Consider the following 20594-nt stretch of genomic DNA (forward strand, 5'->3'; position numbering starts at 1 on the left):
GAGAGAACAAATAATAGGATTTTTCTCAAAGTGTAATGTTTATTCAACACTGGAAATATCATGGATTTCAAAACACCATCATACATTTTTGTTAAGAAAAAGAGTCAACTGTATTTCAGTTTTGATTTAATTTCTAGTTATCAGAGCTACCCCACAAAGCTTGAGGGAACAGAGATGAAAAAGAACATATTCAGCATAAATTACCAGATGCATGTCTACTTAACCAAAATGTTTCTTAGATTTTTCATTGATACTCCTCCTCTTAAAAAAATTTATCATAACCTTTCTACTTTTGAATTATATTTCAACCTTAAATGAAATCAGACAGAAAGCAATGATATGCAGCAAAGACTCTAAAATGAGCAAAGAATACACTGTAGACATATTTCTCTCATTAAAACTCTAACCCACTATTGGACTTTTCAGGTTTGTAAAGCACTGACTGATACTGATTATTCATCAACTTATTCTTGCCTGCAGGCAGATAACTATGTCACATTTGATTACTTTGATGACCTTTTTCTTTCTTTTTCCATTGAGAGTATGAATTATTGTGAAGAAAATCTGATCTTTCACTTAAAGGTCAAAATGCTTCTTTCTGACTCTCATTTATTTTCAAGAAGGTGAATGAACCGTCTTTCATCACTGACACTGTGACAAGTAGTTATTTTCTTTACCTCTACCAACTCAAAACTTTAAACTGTGTTTTTTGCAATCTTAGTGTCTGTAGTTCCATTGAAATGTTAAAAAGTAGTTTCTAACCCAGATGTTTCTGTGCCACAAAGACTGATTAGTATCACATTTTGCTTTTTCTTGAAAATATATCTATTATTTGCTAATAATATTATTGAGTAACATGCATTGCTTTCCTCCAATAACACGGTTCTCTTGTCTTCTGCCTCCCCTTTTCTGCACCTTTGTCTGCTTTTTGCTCTTACGACTTCATGTTTCAGTCTCCTGTGAGTCCTGGCTTTGAGGTAGGTACTAACTCTGCCTAGGAATGTGCTTCACCATCTTTTGCAAGCCAACATTATAATATTAAATTAACATCAGACAGTCATCTGTATTGACTCTATGAGAATACTCAGGTCAGAATTTAGCTCAGAATCCCACCTGTTGAACTGCAGAAAGCCCATGGGTGGTGGTGGTGGTGGTTGTCTTTTCCTGGTGTTATTGTTTAAGTTTTCAGTCTTCAAGAAGACAAAGAGCAGTGCAGGCATTAGACCAATAGTTGGTTTATTAGATAAAATTTTGCCCTCAGATTACTTGATTCCATAACATTGGTGTCTTTTCTATGAAGCTGGGCAGGCCAGTTGAGAATAGAACAGAACACAGTCAGCACTCACTTTACCTGGTAGCATATTAACTGAAATGTGTGCATGCTGGAACTGTGTCCTGGTGCTAGGTACCATAGAACCGTGCCAAGTGAGGTCACCATCCTGATATCCAGCAGTTTTGGTTGGCACCATAAGGCACAAAACAAGGACTGCCTGAAGAGGACTTATAACATTTCAAGAAAGGAGCTTTGAATCCGTAATGTATTATCACAGTCTATTTAATTATTTTTTAAAAGGATGGTACTAGTGTATGTATTAAGGTCTCAATCCAAGAAGAAATTATATATGGAAAACCACACATTTCCTTCATAAAGGTTTTAAGTAAGACCCCCTCCAAAATTGGCCTTTTGTCTATCTTAAGCAATTAATAACCTAAACATGGAAAAGTCAAGCATTAAAGCAGGATATACAACAGTGCTCTTCTTGTGATAACTTGTTTTGACCAGTTGACTTGTTAATGTTTCGTTTTTCTTATTTCTGTACCTCTGGTGAGTTGAGAGTTGACATATTGTTATTTTCTTTCATGAGACTGTAAATTTCAAATACCATTATTAGTGTCCATTCTAAGATGGTATTGTTAAGGTAACTCTAACATAGGAAGCAAATCAAAATACAACCAGAACATGTTCTGGGTTAAAGAAAATTAACAAGTCAAGATATCTTTTTTTTTTTTTTGCGGTACATGGGCCTCTCACTTGTTGTGGCCTCTCCCGTTGTGGAGCACAGTTTACGGACACGCAGGCTCAGCAGCCATGGCTCACGGCCTAGCTGCTCCGCAGCATGTGGGATCTTCCCGGACTGGGGCACGAACCCGTGTCCCCTGCATCAGCAGGCGGACTCTCAACCACTGCGCCCCTGGGGAAGCCCCAAGTCAAGATATCTTGATTCATAAGATGTAAAATGAAGAGATCTGCTTCAATAATAGTGAATTCCCATGATTGAAAAATTATCCTAGTTCAAAATGTGCAGTACTTAGAAAAGTCTGGGGTGAATGCTAGGTCAGTATAATTTTTGATATTCTTGTAAATTTAAATTTTGTAATTTACAGTGCCGTTCAGACATAATTTTAGATGTGGACTAGTATCTTTCCCTTCAAATTATCCTTTGGGAATAAAGCCAAAAAAGGGCGGGAAGCGTTTTCCACTTCCCTCTCCTGCACTGAAATCGGAGCAGATGGTGTAAAAGAGGACCGAAGGGTAGTTTGCTTTTCTGTGGAAGTTGTACAACTTAAAGGCAGCCAGGCCTTCACGGGATAGCTCCTGAGGGAAACAAGATGCATTTTCTGCATAAGCTATTGTTCTTGAAGTTGTTTATAGCTGGTTTGTTGAAAAGGTAACAAACTTTTCTTCTTTTCTTTATAATGTCCTGGAAGATAATTAGTCATAAAATTTGACCAGTATTTCAGAGAAATATTCTAGTGACAGTTTGTGAGTTGCAGAACTGTTTTGAGAAACCTGGTCATGGCGCCATGTTCAGCATGTCCTAGTCAGAGTTTATATTTTCAGGTTTGTGACTCAAGGATGCAAAAGTATACAAGTGTAGATCAATCCTCTGCCCTCATGGACTTGCAGGAATGGACACTATGGAAACAAAGAAATGTGTTTTTGTAAAAGCTTTCTGGTATTACATTGCAATGATATATATTAATTTACTTAATGTCCTCTATTGATTAGATTGGTTCCTTTTTTTTTTTAAACAATGTGGAAATAGGCATCCTTGTCTGTATTTTTTGCACACTTGTAAACATATTTGTAGGTTTCTCAGTAAGTATTTATCGAATGAATCCAGTAGGTTTTATCCTTAGAAGCCAAGTAGACTAAAGAATATACACATTTTTTTTTGCCAACTAGTTCTTTAAAAGGATGTAAAAGTTTAAATTTATGACTTCACTGACTGCAGTGTATGAGAGTTTCCATTTCCTCATAGCCTTCCCAACAATCGATTTTTTCTTTTTTTTTTTTTTTTTTTTTTTGCAGTACGCGGGCCTCTCACTGTTGTGGCCTCTCCCGTTGGGGAGCACAGGCTCCGGACGCGCAGGCTCGGCGGCCATGGCTCACGGGCCCAGCCGCTCCGTGGCATGCGGGATCCTCCCAGACCGGGGCACGAACCCGCGTCCCCTACATCGGCAGGCGGACTCCCAACCACTGCACCACCAGGGAAGCCCCAATCGATTTTATCAGTATTTTAAAAGGTTTTTTTTTTTTCACAAATTTGATAGATAGGTAAAATAATTTCTATTCCTAAATATGATTTCTTTACTGGAGAAGAGAAACAACTTCTCATATATTTATTGGACATCTGTATTTCACCTATGGTGAATTGCCTGTCTCTTTCTCTATTGAGTTGCTTTGAATATATATATATATTTTTTTCTTTAAACTTAAAAAAAATTTTAACATCTTTATTGGAGTATAATTGCTTTACAATGTTGTGTTAGTTTCTGCTGTATAACAAAGTGAATCAGCTATATATATACATATGTCCCCATATCTCCTCCCTCTTGGATCTCCCTCCCGCCCTCCCTATCCCACCCCTCTAGGTGGTCACAAAGCACTGAGCTGATCTCCCTGTGCTATGCGGCTGCTTCCCACTAGCTATCTATTTTACATTTAGTAGTATATATAAGTCCATGCCACCCTCTCACTTCTTTCCAGCTTACCCTTCCCCTCCCCGTGTCCTCAAGTCCATTCTCTACGTCTGCATCTTTATTCCTGTCCTGCCCCTAGGTTCTTGAGAACCTTTTTTTTTAGATTCACATATATGTGTTAGCATACGGTATTTGTTTTTCTCTTTCTGACTTATTTCACTCTGTATGACAGACTCTACGTCCATCCACCTCACTACAAATAACTTAATTTCGCTTCTTTTTATAGCTGAGTAATATTCCATTGTCTATATGTGCCACATCTTCTTTATACATTCATCTGTCGATGGACACTTAGGTTGCTTCCATGCCCTGGCTATTGTAAATAGTGCTGCAGTGAACACTGTGGTACATGACTCTTTTTTTGAGTTATGGTTTTCTTAGGGTGTATGCCCAGTAGTGGGATTGCTGGGTCATATGGTAGTTCTATTTTTAGTTTTTTAAGGAACCTCCATACTGTTCTCCATAGTGGCTGTATCAATTTACATTCCCACCAGCAGTGCAAGAGGGTTCCCTTTTCTCCACACCCTCTCCAGCATTTATTGTTTGTAGACTTTTTGATGATGGCCATTCTGACTGGTGTGAGGTGATACCTCATTGTAGTTTTCATTTGCATTTCTCTAATGGTTAGTGATGTTGAGCATCCTTTCATATGTTTGTTGGCAATCTGTATATCTTCTTTGGAGAAATGTCTATTTAGGTCTTCTGCCCATTTTTGGATTTGGTTGTTTGTTTTTTGATGTTGAGCTGCATGAGCTGCTTGTATATTTTGGAGATTAATCCTTTGTCAGTTGCTTCATTTGCAAATATTTTCTCCCATTCTGAGGGTTGTCTTTTTGTCTTGTTTATGGTTTCCTTTGCTGTGCAAAAGCTTTTAAGTTTCATTAGGTCCCATTTGTTTATTTTTGTTTTTATTTCCATTTCTCTAGGAGGTGGGTCAAAAAGGATCTTGCTGTGATTGGTGTCACAGAGTGTCCTGCCTATGTCTTCCTCTAAGAGTTTTATAGTGTCTGGCCTTACATTTAGGTCTTTAATTGAATATATATTGTGATAGTAATCCTCTATCTGTTAATCTGTGATGGAAGTATATTTTCAGTTTTACATGTGTTTTTCATGGCTTTTTCCCATACTGATATTTTAATACAGAGAAAACATTTTCACTCATTATCTTACTCTACATGGAATACTATTGAAAATAAATCAATGTAGGCAGATTAAACATAATATTCTTTTCAAATGATTCAAGAGAATAGTCTTTTCTTGACGTAAATGAGCTGAAGTCAAGGTAGAAAATGAAGCAGAATTAAAGACACTGGTGTCCTTTGCAACAACAGGATACAATGATGACACAATATTTTTTTAAGTTAAGTAGGCCTTATGGAGTTTTTTTAAAATTTAAGAACTTTACTGAAGTTATTTTAAATATTTTTAAATGTCTTTAAGGAAGCATTTACTATTACAGCTTTGAAGTTAAGAGGCTCTAGAGAGATTTTTTTTTTTTTTTTTTTTTTTTTGGTGAAATTAAATGCTTCTAGACTAGTCTTCTTGGTAATTCTTAACAGTCAGACTGCCTTACAGTAAGATATTATTAGGAAATACATTGCTCATTCCAAAAGCTTTCTCTATGTTTGACTGTTTACCCTTCACATCCTTTAGTTTTTACAAAATTTGGACGATATTCAGTTTACCTTTTTATGTGAGGGTGCGTATTTTCTAAATAATACTTTTCCATAAACCACTATTATTTTTTATAGAGTTTCCTGAGTCACATTTAATTCAGACAAGTATTGTAGTAAAAGGAACTCTTGTCTGCATACTCTCCTAGAAAACCTCCCCCCAAAATGACTCATTCAGTTGCTGTTTCTGTTCATTAATAAATAAGTAAAGACAAGAGAATACCACTATTGCATTACCTATCTGTAATTGGGTATGCTCCTGATACACTTTATAATAGTTAAGGCAGATTCTTTTCAAATGAGCAAATACTGGGGAAAAAGTTTATTTCTAATGAAACTATGGTGAAATTTCTGGCCCAATAAATATTTACCAGGATATTTTCCAAAGTAGCAAAAGTCTATCTAGAGGTAGACACTTTCATTGTTATGCTTGTGTTCTGGAGTTCCAGGAATCCTGGTGATTCATCTGAATTAAGAAGTCGTTTTTCCATTTAAATATGAACCATGACATCCAGTACGTTAGCCAGATATTGCAAGATTTCTTTTGATGATTGTACAGACTATTTCTCTAAATTCAAACCTGGGCAGTGTATACTTCCAGTGAGGAAAAGACATCCAAGAATTATTTAACTGGCACTTTTCCACCTCCTGAGAGGCAGAAGACTATGTGCAGTGGTGCGTTTGTCGGGAAGGAGCCCATCAGTAAAATTAAGAGTGTGAGGCCTTCTTTGATGTGCTATTAATCAGCTGTTGCCTGATTTCATTCAATTTGTCTGGCTTGTCATCTGTACATTATTATTTCATGTTCTGAACATAGACTTCCAGGTGTGTAATTCTAAGTACGAACACAGCTGGAGAGTTCTTCATGAATTCCACTGGGGAAGAGGACATCAAGTACCACTTGTCCACAGTTACAAACATACAGGTCTTTGGAACAAATGGATCTTTAGTGAAGTCCCTGAAGGGCCTGCACTCACATCGGGAAGGTACCTTGGCCTCCTTAACACTCTGCACTGCCGTGACTTAAGACACAAAACATTGCTCTCTGCTTTAAGATGCAAAGCAACCCCCCCACGCACCCAGTGACCAGTAACAGGCATTTGCTTAGTGGCTATCTGTGTCCATCTAATGTCATGCCAGGCCTGTCAGATTTAAGTCTCTGCTCCTTAAATTCCTCACCAATCATGACTACTAAGCTCCAAGGCAGTAATCACTGGGAAAATCTCTTTCTAGATTATTTCATTCAGCTTTCCCGTTAGCTCGTAAACCGAGGCCAGGCGCCTGTCAATTCAGTCAAGGTTAAATACCATGAGAATATGTGTCCCTAAAATCACTTTTGAATTTTCCACATGATCTGCTTACCTTCCAGTTCACTTTCTATATGACAGTCGAAGCCCTCAACTTGTTGACATGCAGAGTTATCTTCTTCCTCAGCGGAAGTGCTTTTTTATTTTATGAGTGTATAGTGTGTGGAGTTAAGGTTGCATTGCCTTCAAGGATAAGGAGAGGCAGTACTTGTATTATGTCTCCCCTTTCCTCCAGGAACCCAGAGATTTGGAAGATGTCAGTAACTGACATTTTGAAAGAACAGTGCATTGTAATTTGTAACAAGTTCTCCAGGGGTCTAGTGCTTTCCCTGGAAAAGGTGGATTGCTTAAGAAAATAGTAAGGTTCCTTTATCCTTCATTTCTGTTTACTTAAGAAGAGTGAGGCAGTATAAAAGTTAATGTAACTTCTAAGACTGCTTCAGCACTCAGCAAATCCAGATCACCGTGTATTTTTAATAAGAGATTATATATGTTGTTACTATGAAATCTTTCACAAATTGCTGCAAACATTAAAAATGGATTCTCCACTGTAAAACAGCAGCCATCACCACTAAGCAGGGGGCACACTTTTTTTTATTTCTGCTCTGTGGCAGTCCTTTTCACTGTTATGAAAAGGTGTTGATTAGATTTTATTTATGGTACATATTTAGGGTATCCAACTGAGGAACCAAACTCATTTATCTGGCACACTTGGCAGGTAGTTCAAGGCCTGTAGAATCAGAATTGTAACAGAATAGCACTGAACAATTTAAAACTCGCCAAACACCGTACCTCTACTCAGCGAACTACAGGGCATGGCAACATGCCATGTTCGCATGTTCGTATATGCACCTCAATTCCCAGGGCTCTTCAAACTTGTCTGTTGCCCAAGAACTGCTCTGTGCTGGGAAATCCTGGACTCCCCATGTCTGAGGTGAAATATTCATCTCAGTGTTGTTGACAGAAGTCGATTGTTTCTTTTTTGCTTCGTAAAATAGCCTCAGACTAAGCATTCACAGCCGTGTTTTACTAGCAGTGACAATGGGTGGCATTAGATAATCATTTCCAAGTGGGATAAACAGGTTTCAGAGTGTATAAAAGAAATCTCTAGGCAGTCTGAAGATTAGGAGGACTGAGTTGTCCTAAACAGAATTTTAACTGCTAATAATAGTCAACATAGTCATTGCATGGCAAGACTCACTTCAGGATCCACACCCAATGCCTCTTCTTCAGGAAACTCCTTTTCTGAATGACCCCTTTATCTCCATCATGGAAGTGGTTTATCTTTTCTTCGAACCTTCATACATATGGGCACTTATTCTGTGTGAGGCAGTATTCCAGAAGTTGGTGATACAGTGATGAACAAAATTGTCAAGTTCCCCTTCTCATGGAACTTATATTCTACTGAAGGGAGACAGTAAAAACCTAATAAACAAAGAGGTAAATAAGATAGTTGTGCTCTGCAGTAATGGCTCTGGAGGGGACGTGATGATGTGCCAGAGAGTACCACAGAGTGGAGGGGATGTGGGCAGGAAGTGAGGTGATCTGGAGGCGTCCTGGAGAAGGTGATATATGACCTGGAATCTGAAGAATGAGACAGAACCATCTATGCCTATAGAAGGGAAGAGCACATGTTGTTGATAGTAACAGTTATGTTGTGTCCAGAATTCTATTGAATAGTAAACTCATTGGGCACAGAGACTGGTCCTTGTATGTCCTGTAGCATCTGACTTGAGCCTTTAGGTAGGATTTGTCCGAGTAAGCACTTGTTAAATTACATAGATCCATCTGGATGGCAGTAGGAGCAAACTGTTACAAGGTGCTATTCTGCACAGTTCTTTGATAATCAAAAAATGCCAGATCATAAAACTTCTAGAGTAAAAGATTAATGTTTGGTTGGCTGTGTTTCACATAGCTGTGCTGGTATCTTTTAAGCATAACAGCACCTGAACAGGAAAGTTGGCAGGCAACTGAGTGATACTTATACAATAGAGGCTGTGTATTATGCTAATCATTATGTTCTAGAAAACATGCATGACTCAGATGCTATCCTCTGGGCACAGACAAGTCGCTTGAAAGTCTCTTCTGTAGGTCAAGGTTAAGGGGTTCACAATATTTTCACTTTGCATTTTGGCAAGTAGAACATACTATTACTTGATTTTTCTTGTTTCCTGTGAACTCTTCCTTCATGACTTAAATGAAGGGAAGAAAATACTTTCTATTTTTATATTAGCATAAAACCAGGGGATGTGAGAACTGGGAGAGGCTATAAAGAGAGGAATCATTATTATCATCTGGAACAAGAATACCTGGGGCTTCCCTGGTGGCGCAGTGGTTGAGAGTCCGCCTGCCGGGGACACGGGTTCGTGTCCTGGTCCGGGAAGATCCCACATGCCGCGAAGCGGCTGGGCCTGTGAGCCATGGCCGCTGAGCCTGTGCATCCGGAGCCTGTGCTCCGAAACAGGAGAGGCCACAACAGTGAGAGGCCCATGTACCGCAAAAACAAAGAAAAGAATACCTTAGTTCATAGTTCTGCTTCTACAGGCTGTGCGATCTTGGGCAAATGATGTAGTCTCTCTATGATTCAGTTTCCTTATCTTTAAAAAACCTGGTGGTCATGAGGTTTAAATGAGTTGATGAATGTAAAGTGCTACGAAAAGAATCTGGCACCTACAAAGGTTATAGAAAGTGTTTTATGTCGTGATCTAGTTCAGAGGTCTCAGACTCCCCATGACCAGATTTATTCCCCAAATCAGTTGACTGGCACAACGTTTCAGAATTTTTTCAGAGTCGCTAATGTCGAGAAATAGAGTTATTTCATAAAGCAGCTAGATCTTCTGCTTCTTTTGCAAAACTAAGAGGTCAGGAAACATAGGGCTTTCATACTCACAGCCATTAGCAGTCTTTGATCCATCCCTTTTCAACCGAGCCTGTCCTCTCCGATTTACTGTAGTCTCCACCATTCTCTATTGCATCCCTGACACCCATTAGTATTAGCAGCCTACAGATATTATTGATATTTGAGCTTGCCACCTGTCCTCTTTCCAGAGCAAAAGGGTTCTGACAGATTTTGTTTTCATGTTGGAGATGCCAAGTAGGGACGAGGAGCAGGTAGACAAGTACAGAGAACAGTTCCAGTGGAAAACATTCCTTAGTCAATTGTACTCACTTAAAATTGAAACCCTGTAGAGCAAGTGTGTCAATGTTACAGTGCATGTAATACTAAATTTTTTAAAAGCTTATATTAACAGTCTGTATTTTGAACATCTCTATTGAAATGTCTCATCCATTATTTGCATGCATTTATTGCTTGAAGACATTCATTTTTGTTCAGTTCAAGCAATGCTTATTACTTATCTTTACCAGGCACTTCTTTCCATTAACAGAGGACAAACATGATTAAGACGTTGTCCTTCCCTTAGGAGCTTATTGTGTCCTTCCCTTAGGAGCTTATGATTAAGACCAAAAAGAGTCCCAAAAATGAGGAGTCCAAAAAGTGATGTCAACACGTACGCTAAAGTGTTCTCTACTTTTCTATTTCTCTTTGATTCAAGGGGAGTTTATGTCACCCCAAATCCAGTCCCCAATATGGGTCTGTGAAATGGATTTTAGTTAATAAACATAAATATCTTAATAGTGGAGAAGTTTTTATTTGAATCTTGTTTTTTAGACAGTGACTTTCATCTCTCAGGAAGTCTTATGTTTGATTTTTCCATAAATGACAACAAGAAACCACAAGTAAGGGCCATTTTTCCCCTCTGTTTTCTAGCTTAACTAATAAAGAGAATTCATTTTGAACTGTGAAGTGGAATATACCTTGTTGGGAAATTGTTTCATGGTCCTGTTGAATGTTTAAAGATGTGCTGGCAGTTGGAGTTTCCATAATGTAATCTAACCAGTCATTTCCTGGGATGGTTCCAAACTTGCTGAGTCATCAATTTAATACACCAGGTTAAAAAACAGATTCAGTCTCTAGAAAAGCAAGATGCATTGCCTCTGTAAGTAGGTGTTCAGTGCATATAGTTTTAACTTCGGCAGTCATTTCAAATGAAATATTGTTAGCATGAGGATGTTACAGACACTTCAGGACACCAGTCTTTTAAAAAAAGTGTAATCTGTATAATCTTTATTTAATATCTAATCCCGCCTTTAAATTCAGCTTTCATCATTTTTTTGTTCTCGTATTCTCTCTCATCTATGATGTGATACCTCTTACAATGAGAACAAGAGATCTTTATACTTTTCGTCATCTATAATTTGCCAAATCCGATCATTTACATCAATCCATCCCAATACCATATTGTACAGTGATGTCAGTTCTCACAAAAGTTCCACACCTGTAATGTGATCCAAACTCCTCCACTCAGGAAGAGAACAGTTCATAGGACCAGTGGCTAATGTAAAAATGTAAATTTTTAGAAGCACATCCTCCTGCAAGTGCCTACCATAATTATAGAGAGAGAAGAGAATTTTATAGCTGTTCAGAGTTTTGAGCCAGTTTTTGTCCTGCACAAAATAATGAAGCAGAATGAAACAAAATGTTGCTGTTCCCTTTCCAAAACATTTCAACTTTCCTCCCTGTTCCCTTAAAAAAAAAAAAAAAAAAACCACTCATTCTGCAGATTGCCCAGGTTCACCAAACACACAGTGCCAAACTGGAGCAGCAAGTAACAGTGGAAATGAATTTAAACACCATTTAGTTAACCTAGTAAAACTAGTGTTGATGGGTAAGAGAGAGTTTTCTCTTTACCAGAATTAAAGAAAGATTTTATTTAAAACTGTAAAGTTCTATACATATTATAATTAAGTATAAAAATCTACAAATAAATAAAAAATAAAATGAAGTTAATGAAGAAATACAATGATACCATATCTCTTTACTTTGCATAATAATGCATAACATCCATAAAAGCTGTTATTTAAATCAACATTACCCTTTGACTTGCTAAGTCTACTTTCATATTGAAGTTATCTTAAAGTCCAAGCTAGTTGGATTTAGATCAGTGAGATTTTTTAAACCATCCCGTTTCATTTAAAATTACTAATTTCTGAATTTTCGCCTACTCTGTAGCTTGATGCATCAAACAAAAATACTGTAATTGTGGATTTCTGATGTATGTACCTTCAAATAAAACTTCACATAAAAATTGAAATTACAACTAGTAACTTTCTTAAAATAGTAACTGAATATGAATTATTAATCAAACTGTATCACTGATTCTGAAAAGCCTTAGAAGCATTTAGTTTGCTTTCATATTATTGGAAGGAATAATTGGCAGGATTCCAGAAATGATGGTTTTTGAACATTTATATAAACAGAGATATATAGATAGATATTATAAATATAAATTTATATTACAGGTCAATGGCCTTGTTTCATAAGATCTTATTTTTCTGTTTGTTTACAATTTTCTGTTTGTTTTACAAGTAAGGACTCTGGGCCACAAAGTAACAGCCAATTTCTTTTCCCTAAACTCGTGTAACGTTTTAAAATTCCTTATGTAATCTTGCCTTGAAGGTAATAAACAAAATGACTTCTCAAGAATAATTCTGGTTCTTGTAGTTTATGGCAGTGTTTATGTGAATGTTATCATGTTGGATGAAAAGAAAACATTCAGTTTTATCAGATTGCTTCTTGCTCTTCTAAGTGAATTTGCCCCATGGTATACTGAGTAGTCCTACATTAAACTGGCTTTGTTAACACAGCTAAGAATTAGGTCTCTTTAATTAAGGAAAGTAACTGAAAGGTGATTTGGTCAACTTTTCATATGATTTTCCAAATCTGAGAACATTTTAAGTCTGCTAAGAAAGTGTGACATCACGTCAGCTTTTATTCTGAGTGTTGAAACTTTCCAACTATGGAAAAATATCACTTTTCATTTTAGTGTATGCTTAAAACTGGCCCATTGGATATAGTTAAAACAGGGACCTAACCCTACAAATTTAATTATTTTCCAGTAAAATTCAATTCCATTGGAGATATTTATTCAATATATTTATGATTCTGGTTTGGCAAACCTTTGGCTCATCTTTGAAAGTGCCCTAGATCTCTCTGCAAGAGTTGAGCCCTTCCAGAATAATTATGCTTTGTAGTTTTATTTTATGGAATTGAAATTATAAATGTAACTGTAGACATAATATCCCTAAGTAGAACCTCATCTCAAATTTCTTTTTATTGCAGCTAGTGAATCTGCAAATCAAAAATTTCCCATTTGGTAATAAATGGTATTACCTTTTGATGCAGATAGGCATTGAAAAGGATGGAAATTGTCTGTAAATATGATTTGTTTCTCATCAGTAATTATTTCAAATTAGAAATTAACTGAGTAATGTGATAATACAAGGGCTCTAGAAGCAGACAAGTGTAGGTTCATGTTTTGGCTCCACTGTTTACTAGCATTTGACCCAAAAGAGTATATTTAAACTTTATGAGCTTAGATCCTCAACTATAGATAACCAGGCCTGTCTTGTAAGGTGCCTAACACAGTGATTATTAAGAGTTAATACTAAGCTAAGAGCTTAATAAATGAGATATATAATTATAATAACTGTTAAAAAGTAATTCAGTTCTTTTATTCCAATGATTATTTTTCCTGATGATTCCCAAGTACATTTCCATGATATCAAGAGATACCATGAAATTGTTCAAAAACATTGTAAACACAGTTAAATTTATTTTATTTTATTTTTTTAAAAACGTTTATTGGAATATAGTTGCCTTACAATATTGTGTTAGTTTCTACTGTACAGCAAAGTGACTCAGCTATACGTATACATATATCCCCTGTTTTTTTGACTTCCTTCTCGTTTAGGTCATCACAGAGCATTGAGTAGAGTTCCCTGAGCTATACAGTAGGTTCTCATTAGTTATCTATTTTATACATAGTATCATTAGTCTATATATGATACTATATACAATAGTGTATATATGTCAATCCCAATCTCCCCATTCATCCCATCTCCCCTTTCCCCCTTGGTATCCACATGTTTGTTCTCTGTGTCTGTGTCTCTGTTTCTGCTTTGTAAATAAGATCGTCTATACCAACTTTTTCAGATTCCATATATATGCGTTAATATACGATGTTTTTTTTCTCTTTATGACTTACTTCACTTCATTTATTTTTTTTAATCTATGTACTGGGCTGATTAATTACAAAATGAGAAACAAGAGTGCACAGAGATATAATTGTAACCGAAACATTAATATTTGTGTGTCTTATATAATCCAGTAGTCACTATGTTTTTCAATTATATAAATGATAGTATAATTTTAACCCTTTACTTTTATGGTTGAGGAGTAATTTTAAATTATATTCATTTTTTTCTTGGAGGGAATCCAAAGAAGCTGTAGGCCCTGTTCTTATGAAGTACTAGATTGGACAGATTGGGGGAATTTACTTTTCATTTTTTATCTTCCTGAACTGCTTGCATTTCCTATATGTAAAACTTTAGAAAATGTCAATGAAGTAATATATGGAGTGGGATTAAGAACAATTTTTTGGTTTGCTTTCAACTTTGTATTTCTGCATTAAACTAATGAAATTGAAAAGCTGCAAATTATTTGAAAGTCCTAGAAGTAAGGTTCAAATAGTTTGATCTCCAATTCTCTTCTTTTCATACGTTAAAAATAAAGTAACTCAAAAAAGAAATTAAGGGGAAATAAATGACATTAATGAACAGAAACATAGTTTTAGTTTATTCCTCTCACATTCTTAAGGATCAAACCACTAAATACAATAGTAAAATAAAAGGCAATTTAAAAATACACAAATATATTATGCTGTGTCAGGGTCACTTGCATCTTACCATATCACTCTGAGAACATCACTACTATATGAACAGCTGGATGTGCTTTATTGGGAAAATGATTTTGTGTCAGTATTTCTGCACTAGTGCTTTGGCTCAATAATGAATATATGAGACCTTTTGTTGGAAAATAAAATTTAAAAAAATGAAAATAAAAATATATAAATATATAAATCAGATAGTCTCTTATATCTTATTGTCCTTTATTGTTTTTCAAACATATAGCAAAAGTCACCATCAGAGTCATTCATTGGTCGAGAGAAGAGGTCGAATTCCCAGTCATACATTGGACGACCCATCCAGCTCGACAAGATCTTGCTGTCCAAAGTGAAAGTGCCGCACACTTTCGTCATCCACTCCTACACACGGCCCACTGTGTGCCAGTACTGCAAGAAGCTTCTCAAGGGGCTCTTCAGGCAGGGCCTGCAGTGCAAAGGTAAGGACGATCTTGCCACCAAGTATTTGTCAACCGCCGAAGTTTGAGCCTCACCTATTTGAAATGACTATTTTTCCCACACCTTCTCTTTCTGATGCATGCTTGGTTTTGATGTGTTTTCTTTTAAAATGATTGTGATTAGATTGCAGATTCAACTGTCATAAACGTTGTGCACCAAAAGTACCCAACAACTGCCTTGGCGAAGTGACCATTAACGGAGGTAGGTAAAAGGTCAGCTGTCACATCTATGCTTCTTTTCCCTCTTAAGGCATGTGTCAGTTAGGACTTAGCGGGATTTTTTTACTTTTAATTTCTTCCATTCAGATACTCGTGACCCAAACCAAAGTAAATTATGGTCTCTGTCCTACTTTACTGTAAAAAAGCACCCATCATTGCGTTGTGATAAAGACCAGAGATTTTCTTGATTTTTACATGGTGAACCAGCTAGTACTGAAAACTTGGATATCCAGGATTTCTTCCCCAGCTCTCTTATTTTTCTACACCTATTCTAGTTCATTCAGAAGCATAGAAATTGTTGGAATGCCTCCCAGTTATAGCTATCAGTCTCATCCTCCATCCTTTTCATTCCCAGCATTGAGACAGAAGTTAACTTTTCTTCCCTGTCTGTCAAGGAAGGGAAGAATCACAGAAATTGACCTACCAGGAAATAGTTACAACTTTCTTCCTCCACCTGCTTACTATTCTCATTATGTATGTGCTTGTTAACCCGCATCTTTAATAATAATAAAAGGAACTTTAATTTAGACAATTAAAAACTACATATCCTTTTCTATATTGGGGAATATTCCTTTGGGAAAACTTTAATTGTATAAATTAAGATTGAAGGAATTCTAAGAAAAACGCTATGTCCTAAAGGAACGGCTCTCATTTTCTTCCCTGGTAGAATTCCTGATGGATTCTGACCAAAATATTTGACTTAGTGTCCCAGGCTGACTTTTTCCATAGATAGTAGACTGTGTTATATTTTCAGTCTGTTATCAGTTTGCTGATTCCTCTGGGAAGAAAACTGGTGATAAAAGACTGGAGAAACAGGTTGAGTATTTCTGTTGCTAAAATCCTGAAGAACAAGTGATTATGTATGTTCTCCAACTTTCTTCTCTAGAAGAAGAGAAAGCTCTCTAGGAAAACATTCCCATAGTAGTTTCTGGCTTCAAGATGCATGAATTAGCTGCCAAACTCAAAATCTTGGCAATCTTCCCGCTTTCTGTGGCATATGGTATTGATTTTGTTCAGGCCCAGGAAATGTCAATGTGTACTTGATAACTAGAACCAAAGGGAAACAGTGTAGTTTATGTTATGTTGATTAATTTGAAATTGCATTTTTCCATACAGTCAGAAAAATCTGGAAAAATGTGCATTTTCCAAGCTTGGCAGGCTAGGGTCTCTGATCAATCTGTTTTCTAACTTTAAAGTAAGTACTTTGCCTTAGTAAGTAATTATAATTTACTACATTACCATCAGCTATATAATGACAGGATTCAGTATTACTTCGAATATCAAATATCTTAGGCTTATGTGACCATATATTAGAATCCATGATTTTAAAAGTTACTGGAATATCAAGAATCAGTGACCTTGAGTGTTCTTGCATGTCAAAGTTTCCCACATCCTCCCATTTATTTCTTTTTCCCACCAGGGCTGTACTACTGAAATAAGATTCGTATCCTCTTCACTGGTGCCTGGTATCACTTTGCTTCCTAGCACTTTGTTTCTGTCTCACCCTTGGCTTCCTTCCAAGGCTTCCCATGACTTTTCATGCTTTTAGGCTTAGGGGCACAAAAAACGAGCATCTGCTCGTAAAATTATATATTCATCCTCTCATTCATTCAGGTGGCTATGAACTAAAATTTAAAAGGAAAGTGAAAGAAAAGAAAAATTCTTCACATAACTATATTTTTAGGGCTTCCAGTTGATTTGCTTTAAGATTGCCTAACTTTCTCTTAAGTCCTGGCTCCAGGATTCCAGGCTTATCTTCATGGGCACAAAACAATTTTTTAGATTTGCTTAGCCCTGGGGCAGAGTCTGATGTAGTCATGGAAGAAGGGAGCGATGACAATGACAGTGAAAGAAACAGTGGGCTCATGGATGACATGGAAGAGGCAATGGTCCAAGATGCTGAGATGGTCATGGCAGAGTGCCAGAACGACAGTGGGGAGATGCAGGATCCAGACCCAGACCACGAGGACTCCAACAGAACCATCAGGTGAGGGCTGCAACCCCAGCTTTGGCCAAACAGGGGAACCCCAAGTGGTATGTACTTTTTAAAACTCTTTGATATTTTTATCTGTTATAAACTTAAAGTGTGCATTCACAGGCATACCTCGTCTTATTGCTTTATTGCACTTCAAAGGTATTCCGTTTTTTTTACAAATTGAAGGTTTGTGGCAACCTAGGGTAGTGCACATCTATCAGTGCCATTTTTTCCACAGCGTGTGCTCACTTTGTGTCTCTGTGTCACATTTTGATAATTCTTACAAGATTTCAAACTTTTTCCTTATTATTATATTAGTTAGGGTAACCTGTGTTTAGCAGTCTTTGAGGTTACTATTGTAATTGTTTTGGGACACCACAAACCATGGCCAGTATAATACAGTATACTTAATCGATAAATGGTGTGTGTGTTCTGACTGCCCCACCAACCAGCCGTTCTCCAGTCTCTCTCCACTTCCTCTGGCCTCTCTATTCCCTGAGATACAGCAATATTGAAATTAGGCCAGTTAATAAACCCTACAATGGCCTCTCAGTGTTCAAGTGAAAGGAAGAGTCACACGTCTCTCACTTTAAATAAAAAGCTGGCAATAAGTAAGATTAGTGAGGAAAGCATGTCAAAAGCTGAGATGGGCCAAAAGCTAGGCCTCTTGAGCTAAACAGTCAGCCAAGTTGTCATGCAAAGTAAAAGTTCTTCATAGAATTAAAAGTGCTACTTCAGCAAACACGTGAATAATAAGAAAGCAAAACAACATTATTGCTGAAGGAAAAAGTTTCAGTGGTCTTGAAAGAAGGTCAAACCAGCCACAACATTTCCTTAAAGCAAAGCCTAATCCAGACCAAGATCCTAATTCTTTTCAAGTCTGTGAAAGCTGAGAAAGGTGAGGAAGCTGCAGGAGAAAAGTTTGAAGCTAGTAGAGATTGATTTACACGGCGTTTAAGGAAATAAGCCATCTCCATAGCATAAAAGTACAAGGGGGGGAAGCATTAAGTGCTGATATAGAAGCTTCAGCAAGTTACCAAAATATCTAGCTGAGATAATAAATGAGGGTGGCTACACTAAACATCACACTTGCAATGTAGATGAAACAGCCTTATATTGGAAGACAGTGTCATCTCGGACTTTCACAGCTAGAGAGAAGACGATGCCTGGCTTCAAAGCTTCAAAGGACAGGCTGACTCTGCAGCTGGTAACTTTTAAGTTGAAACCAATGCTCATTTACCATTCCGAAAATCTTAGGGCCCTTAAGAATTATGCCAAATCCACTCTACTTACGCTCTGTAGATGGAACAACAAAGCCTGGATGACAGCATATCTGTTTACAACATAGTTTACTGAATATTTTAAGTCCGCTGTTGAGACATATTGCTCAGAAAAAAATATTCCTTTCAAAATGCTACTGCTCACTGACAATGCACCTGGTCACCCAAGAGCTCTGACAGAGATGGACAGTGAAATTCATGTTGCTTTCATGCCTGCTAACACAACATCCATTTTTGCAGCCCATGGATCAAGGAGCAATTTCAACTTTCACGTCTTATTATTTAAGAGATACATTTTGTAAGGTTATCATTGCCATAGATAGATGGCTGTTCTTCTGATGGATCTGGGCAAAGTCAACTGAAAACCTTCTGGAAAGGATTCACCATTCAGATGCCATTAAGAACATTCATGATTAATGGGAAGAGGTCAAAATATCAACATTAACAGGAGTTTGGAAGAAGTTGTTTCCAAACCTCATGGATGACTTTGAGTGGTTCAGGACTGCGATGGAGAAAGTAACTGCTGATGTGGTGGAAATAGCATGAGAACTAAAATTAGAAGTGGAGTCTGAAGATGTGACTGCAATGTCACGATAAAACTTTAAGGGTTGAGCAGAGGAAGTGGTTTCCTGAGATGGAATCTACTCCTGGTGAAGATTCTGTGAAGTTTGTTGAAATGACAACAAAGGATTTAGGATATTACATACATTTAGTTGATAAAGCAGTAGCAGGGTTTGAGAGTATTGACTCCAATTTTGAAAGAAGTTCTGTGGGTAAAATGCTATAAAACAGCATTGCGTGCTACAGGGAAATCATTCGTGAAAGGAAGAGTCAATCAATGCTACAGACTTTATCGTTGTCCTATTTTAAGATATTGCCACAGTCATACCAGCCTTCAGCCAACACCATCCACATCAGTCCACAGCCATCAACAACAAGGCAAGACTCTCCACCAGCAAAAAAATTATATCTCCCCTGAAGGCTGAGGTGATGGTTAGCATTTTTTAAAGCAATAAACTAATTTTTAATTAAGCTAGATACATTTTTTTAAGCATAATGCTATTACACACTTAGTAGACCACAGTATAGTATAAACATAACATATATACACTGGGAAACCAAAAAAAATTCATGTGACTCGCTTTATTGCCATATTTGCTTTATCTCTGTGATCTGGAACCAAACCTGCAATATCTCCGAGGTATGTCTATAATTTGTTTATAAATGAGCTGTGTACTACGGAGGAGACTCCTAACTTTGGAATTAGGAGGTCGGGATTCCCTTGGAGAAATGTAGTTTGTGTCCTTTCCTGGTATTGCCTCATTCTTTGACCCATTTTCTTTTGCATGTGAGGGTTACACGTATGTGCAAATGACAAATTTACTACTAAGTTAATATTCATTCAAAGCTCATTGTGTAAGGGTAAGCTGGGACAAAGTGAGAGAGTGGCATGGACATATATACACTACCAAATGTAAAATAGATAGCTAGTGGGAAGCAGCCGCATAGCACAGGGAGATCAGTTTGGTGCTTTGTGACCAGCTAGAGGGGTGGGATAGGGAGGGTGGGAGGGAGGGAGATGCAAGAGGGAAGAGATATGGGAACATATGTATATGTATAACTGATTCACTTTGTTATAAAGCAGAAACTAACACACCACTGTAAAGCAATTATACTTCAATAAAGACGTTAAAAAAAAAAAAGCTCATTGTGTGCACATACAGAGATCAGGGATCAACCTCAGCGGACACCATCTATTTTTATAGCTGGTCCCTATTACAGATATCACATACGTCTGGACCTTACTGTTCTTGATTTTATTTCAGAAGTGTGTGGAGTTTCATATTTGTCATCTAATTATCTGTACTTTTTGATTTGTAGATGATCCCCATTTTT

The 20594-nt window shown here is 37.1% G+C and overlaps 1 protein-coding gene across 1 annotated transcript in view; it reads left to right on the forward strand.

The window, feature by feature from the left end:
• The window catches only part of LOC309818967 (serine/threonine-protein kinase D1), an 83503-nt gene that overhangs the window by 10555 nt on the left and 52354 nt on the right, over window positions 1-20594 (forward strand). Inside the window, exons 3-5 of the mRNA XM_082649005.1 lie at window positions 14996-15206; window positions 15349-15426; window positions 17226-17430. Of these exons, the coding sequence (XP_082505131.1) occupies window positions 14996-15206; window positions 15349-15426; window positions 17226-17430 (494 nt within the window). The remainder of the gene's footprint in view (window positions 1-14995; window positions 15207-15348; window positions 15427-17225; window positions 17431-20594) is intronic.

Source organism: Grampus griseus (assembly GCF_964374135.1).
Source record: "Grampus griseus genome assembly, chromosome: 2".
Taxonomy (NCBI): domain Eukaryota; kingdom Metazoa; phylum Chordata; class Mammalia; order Artiodactyla; family Delphinidae; genus Grampus; species Grampus griseus.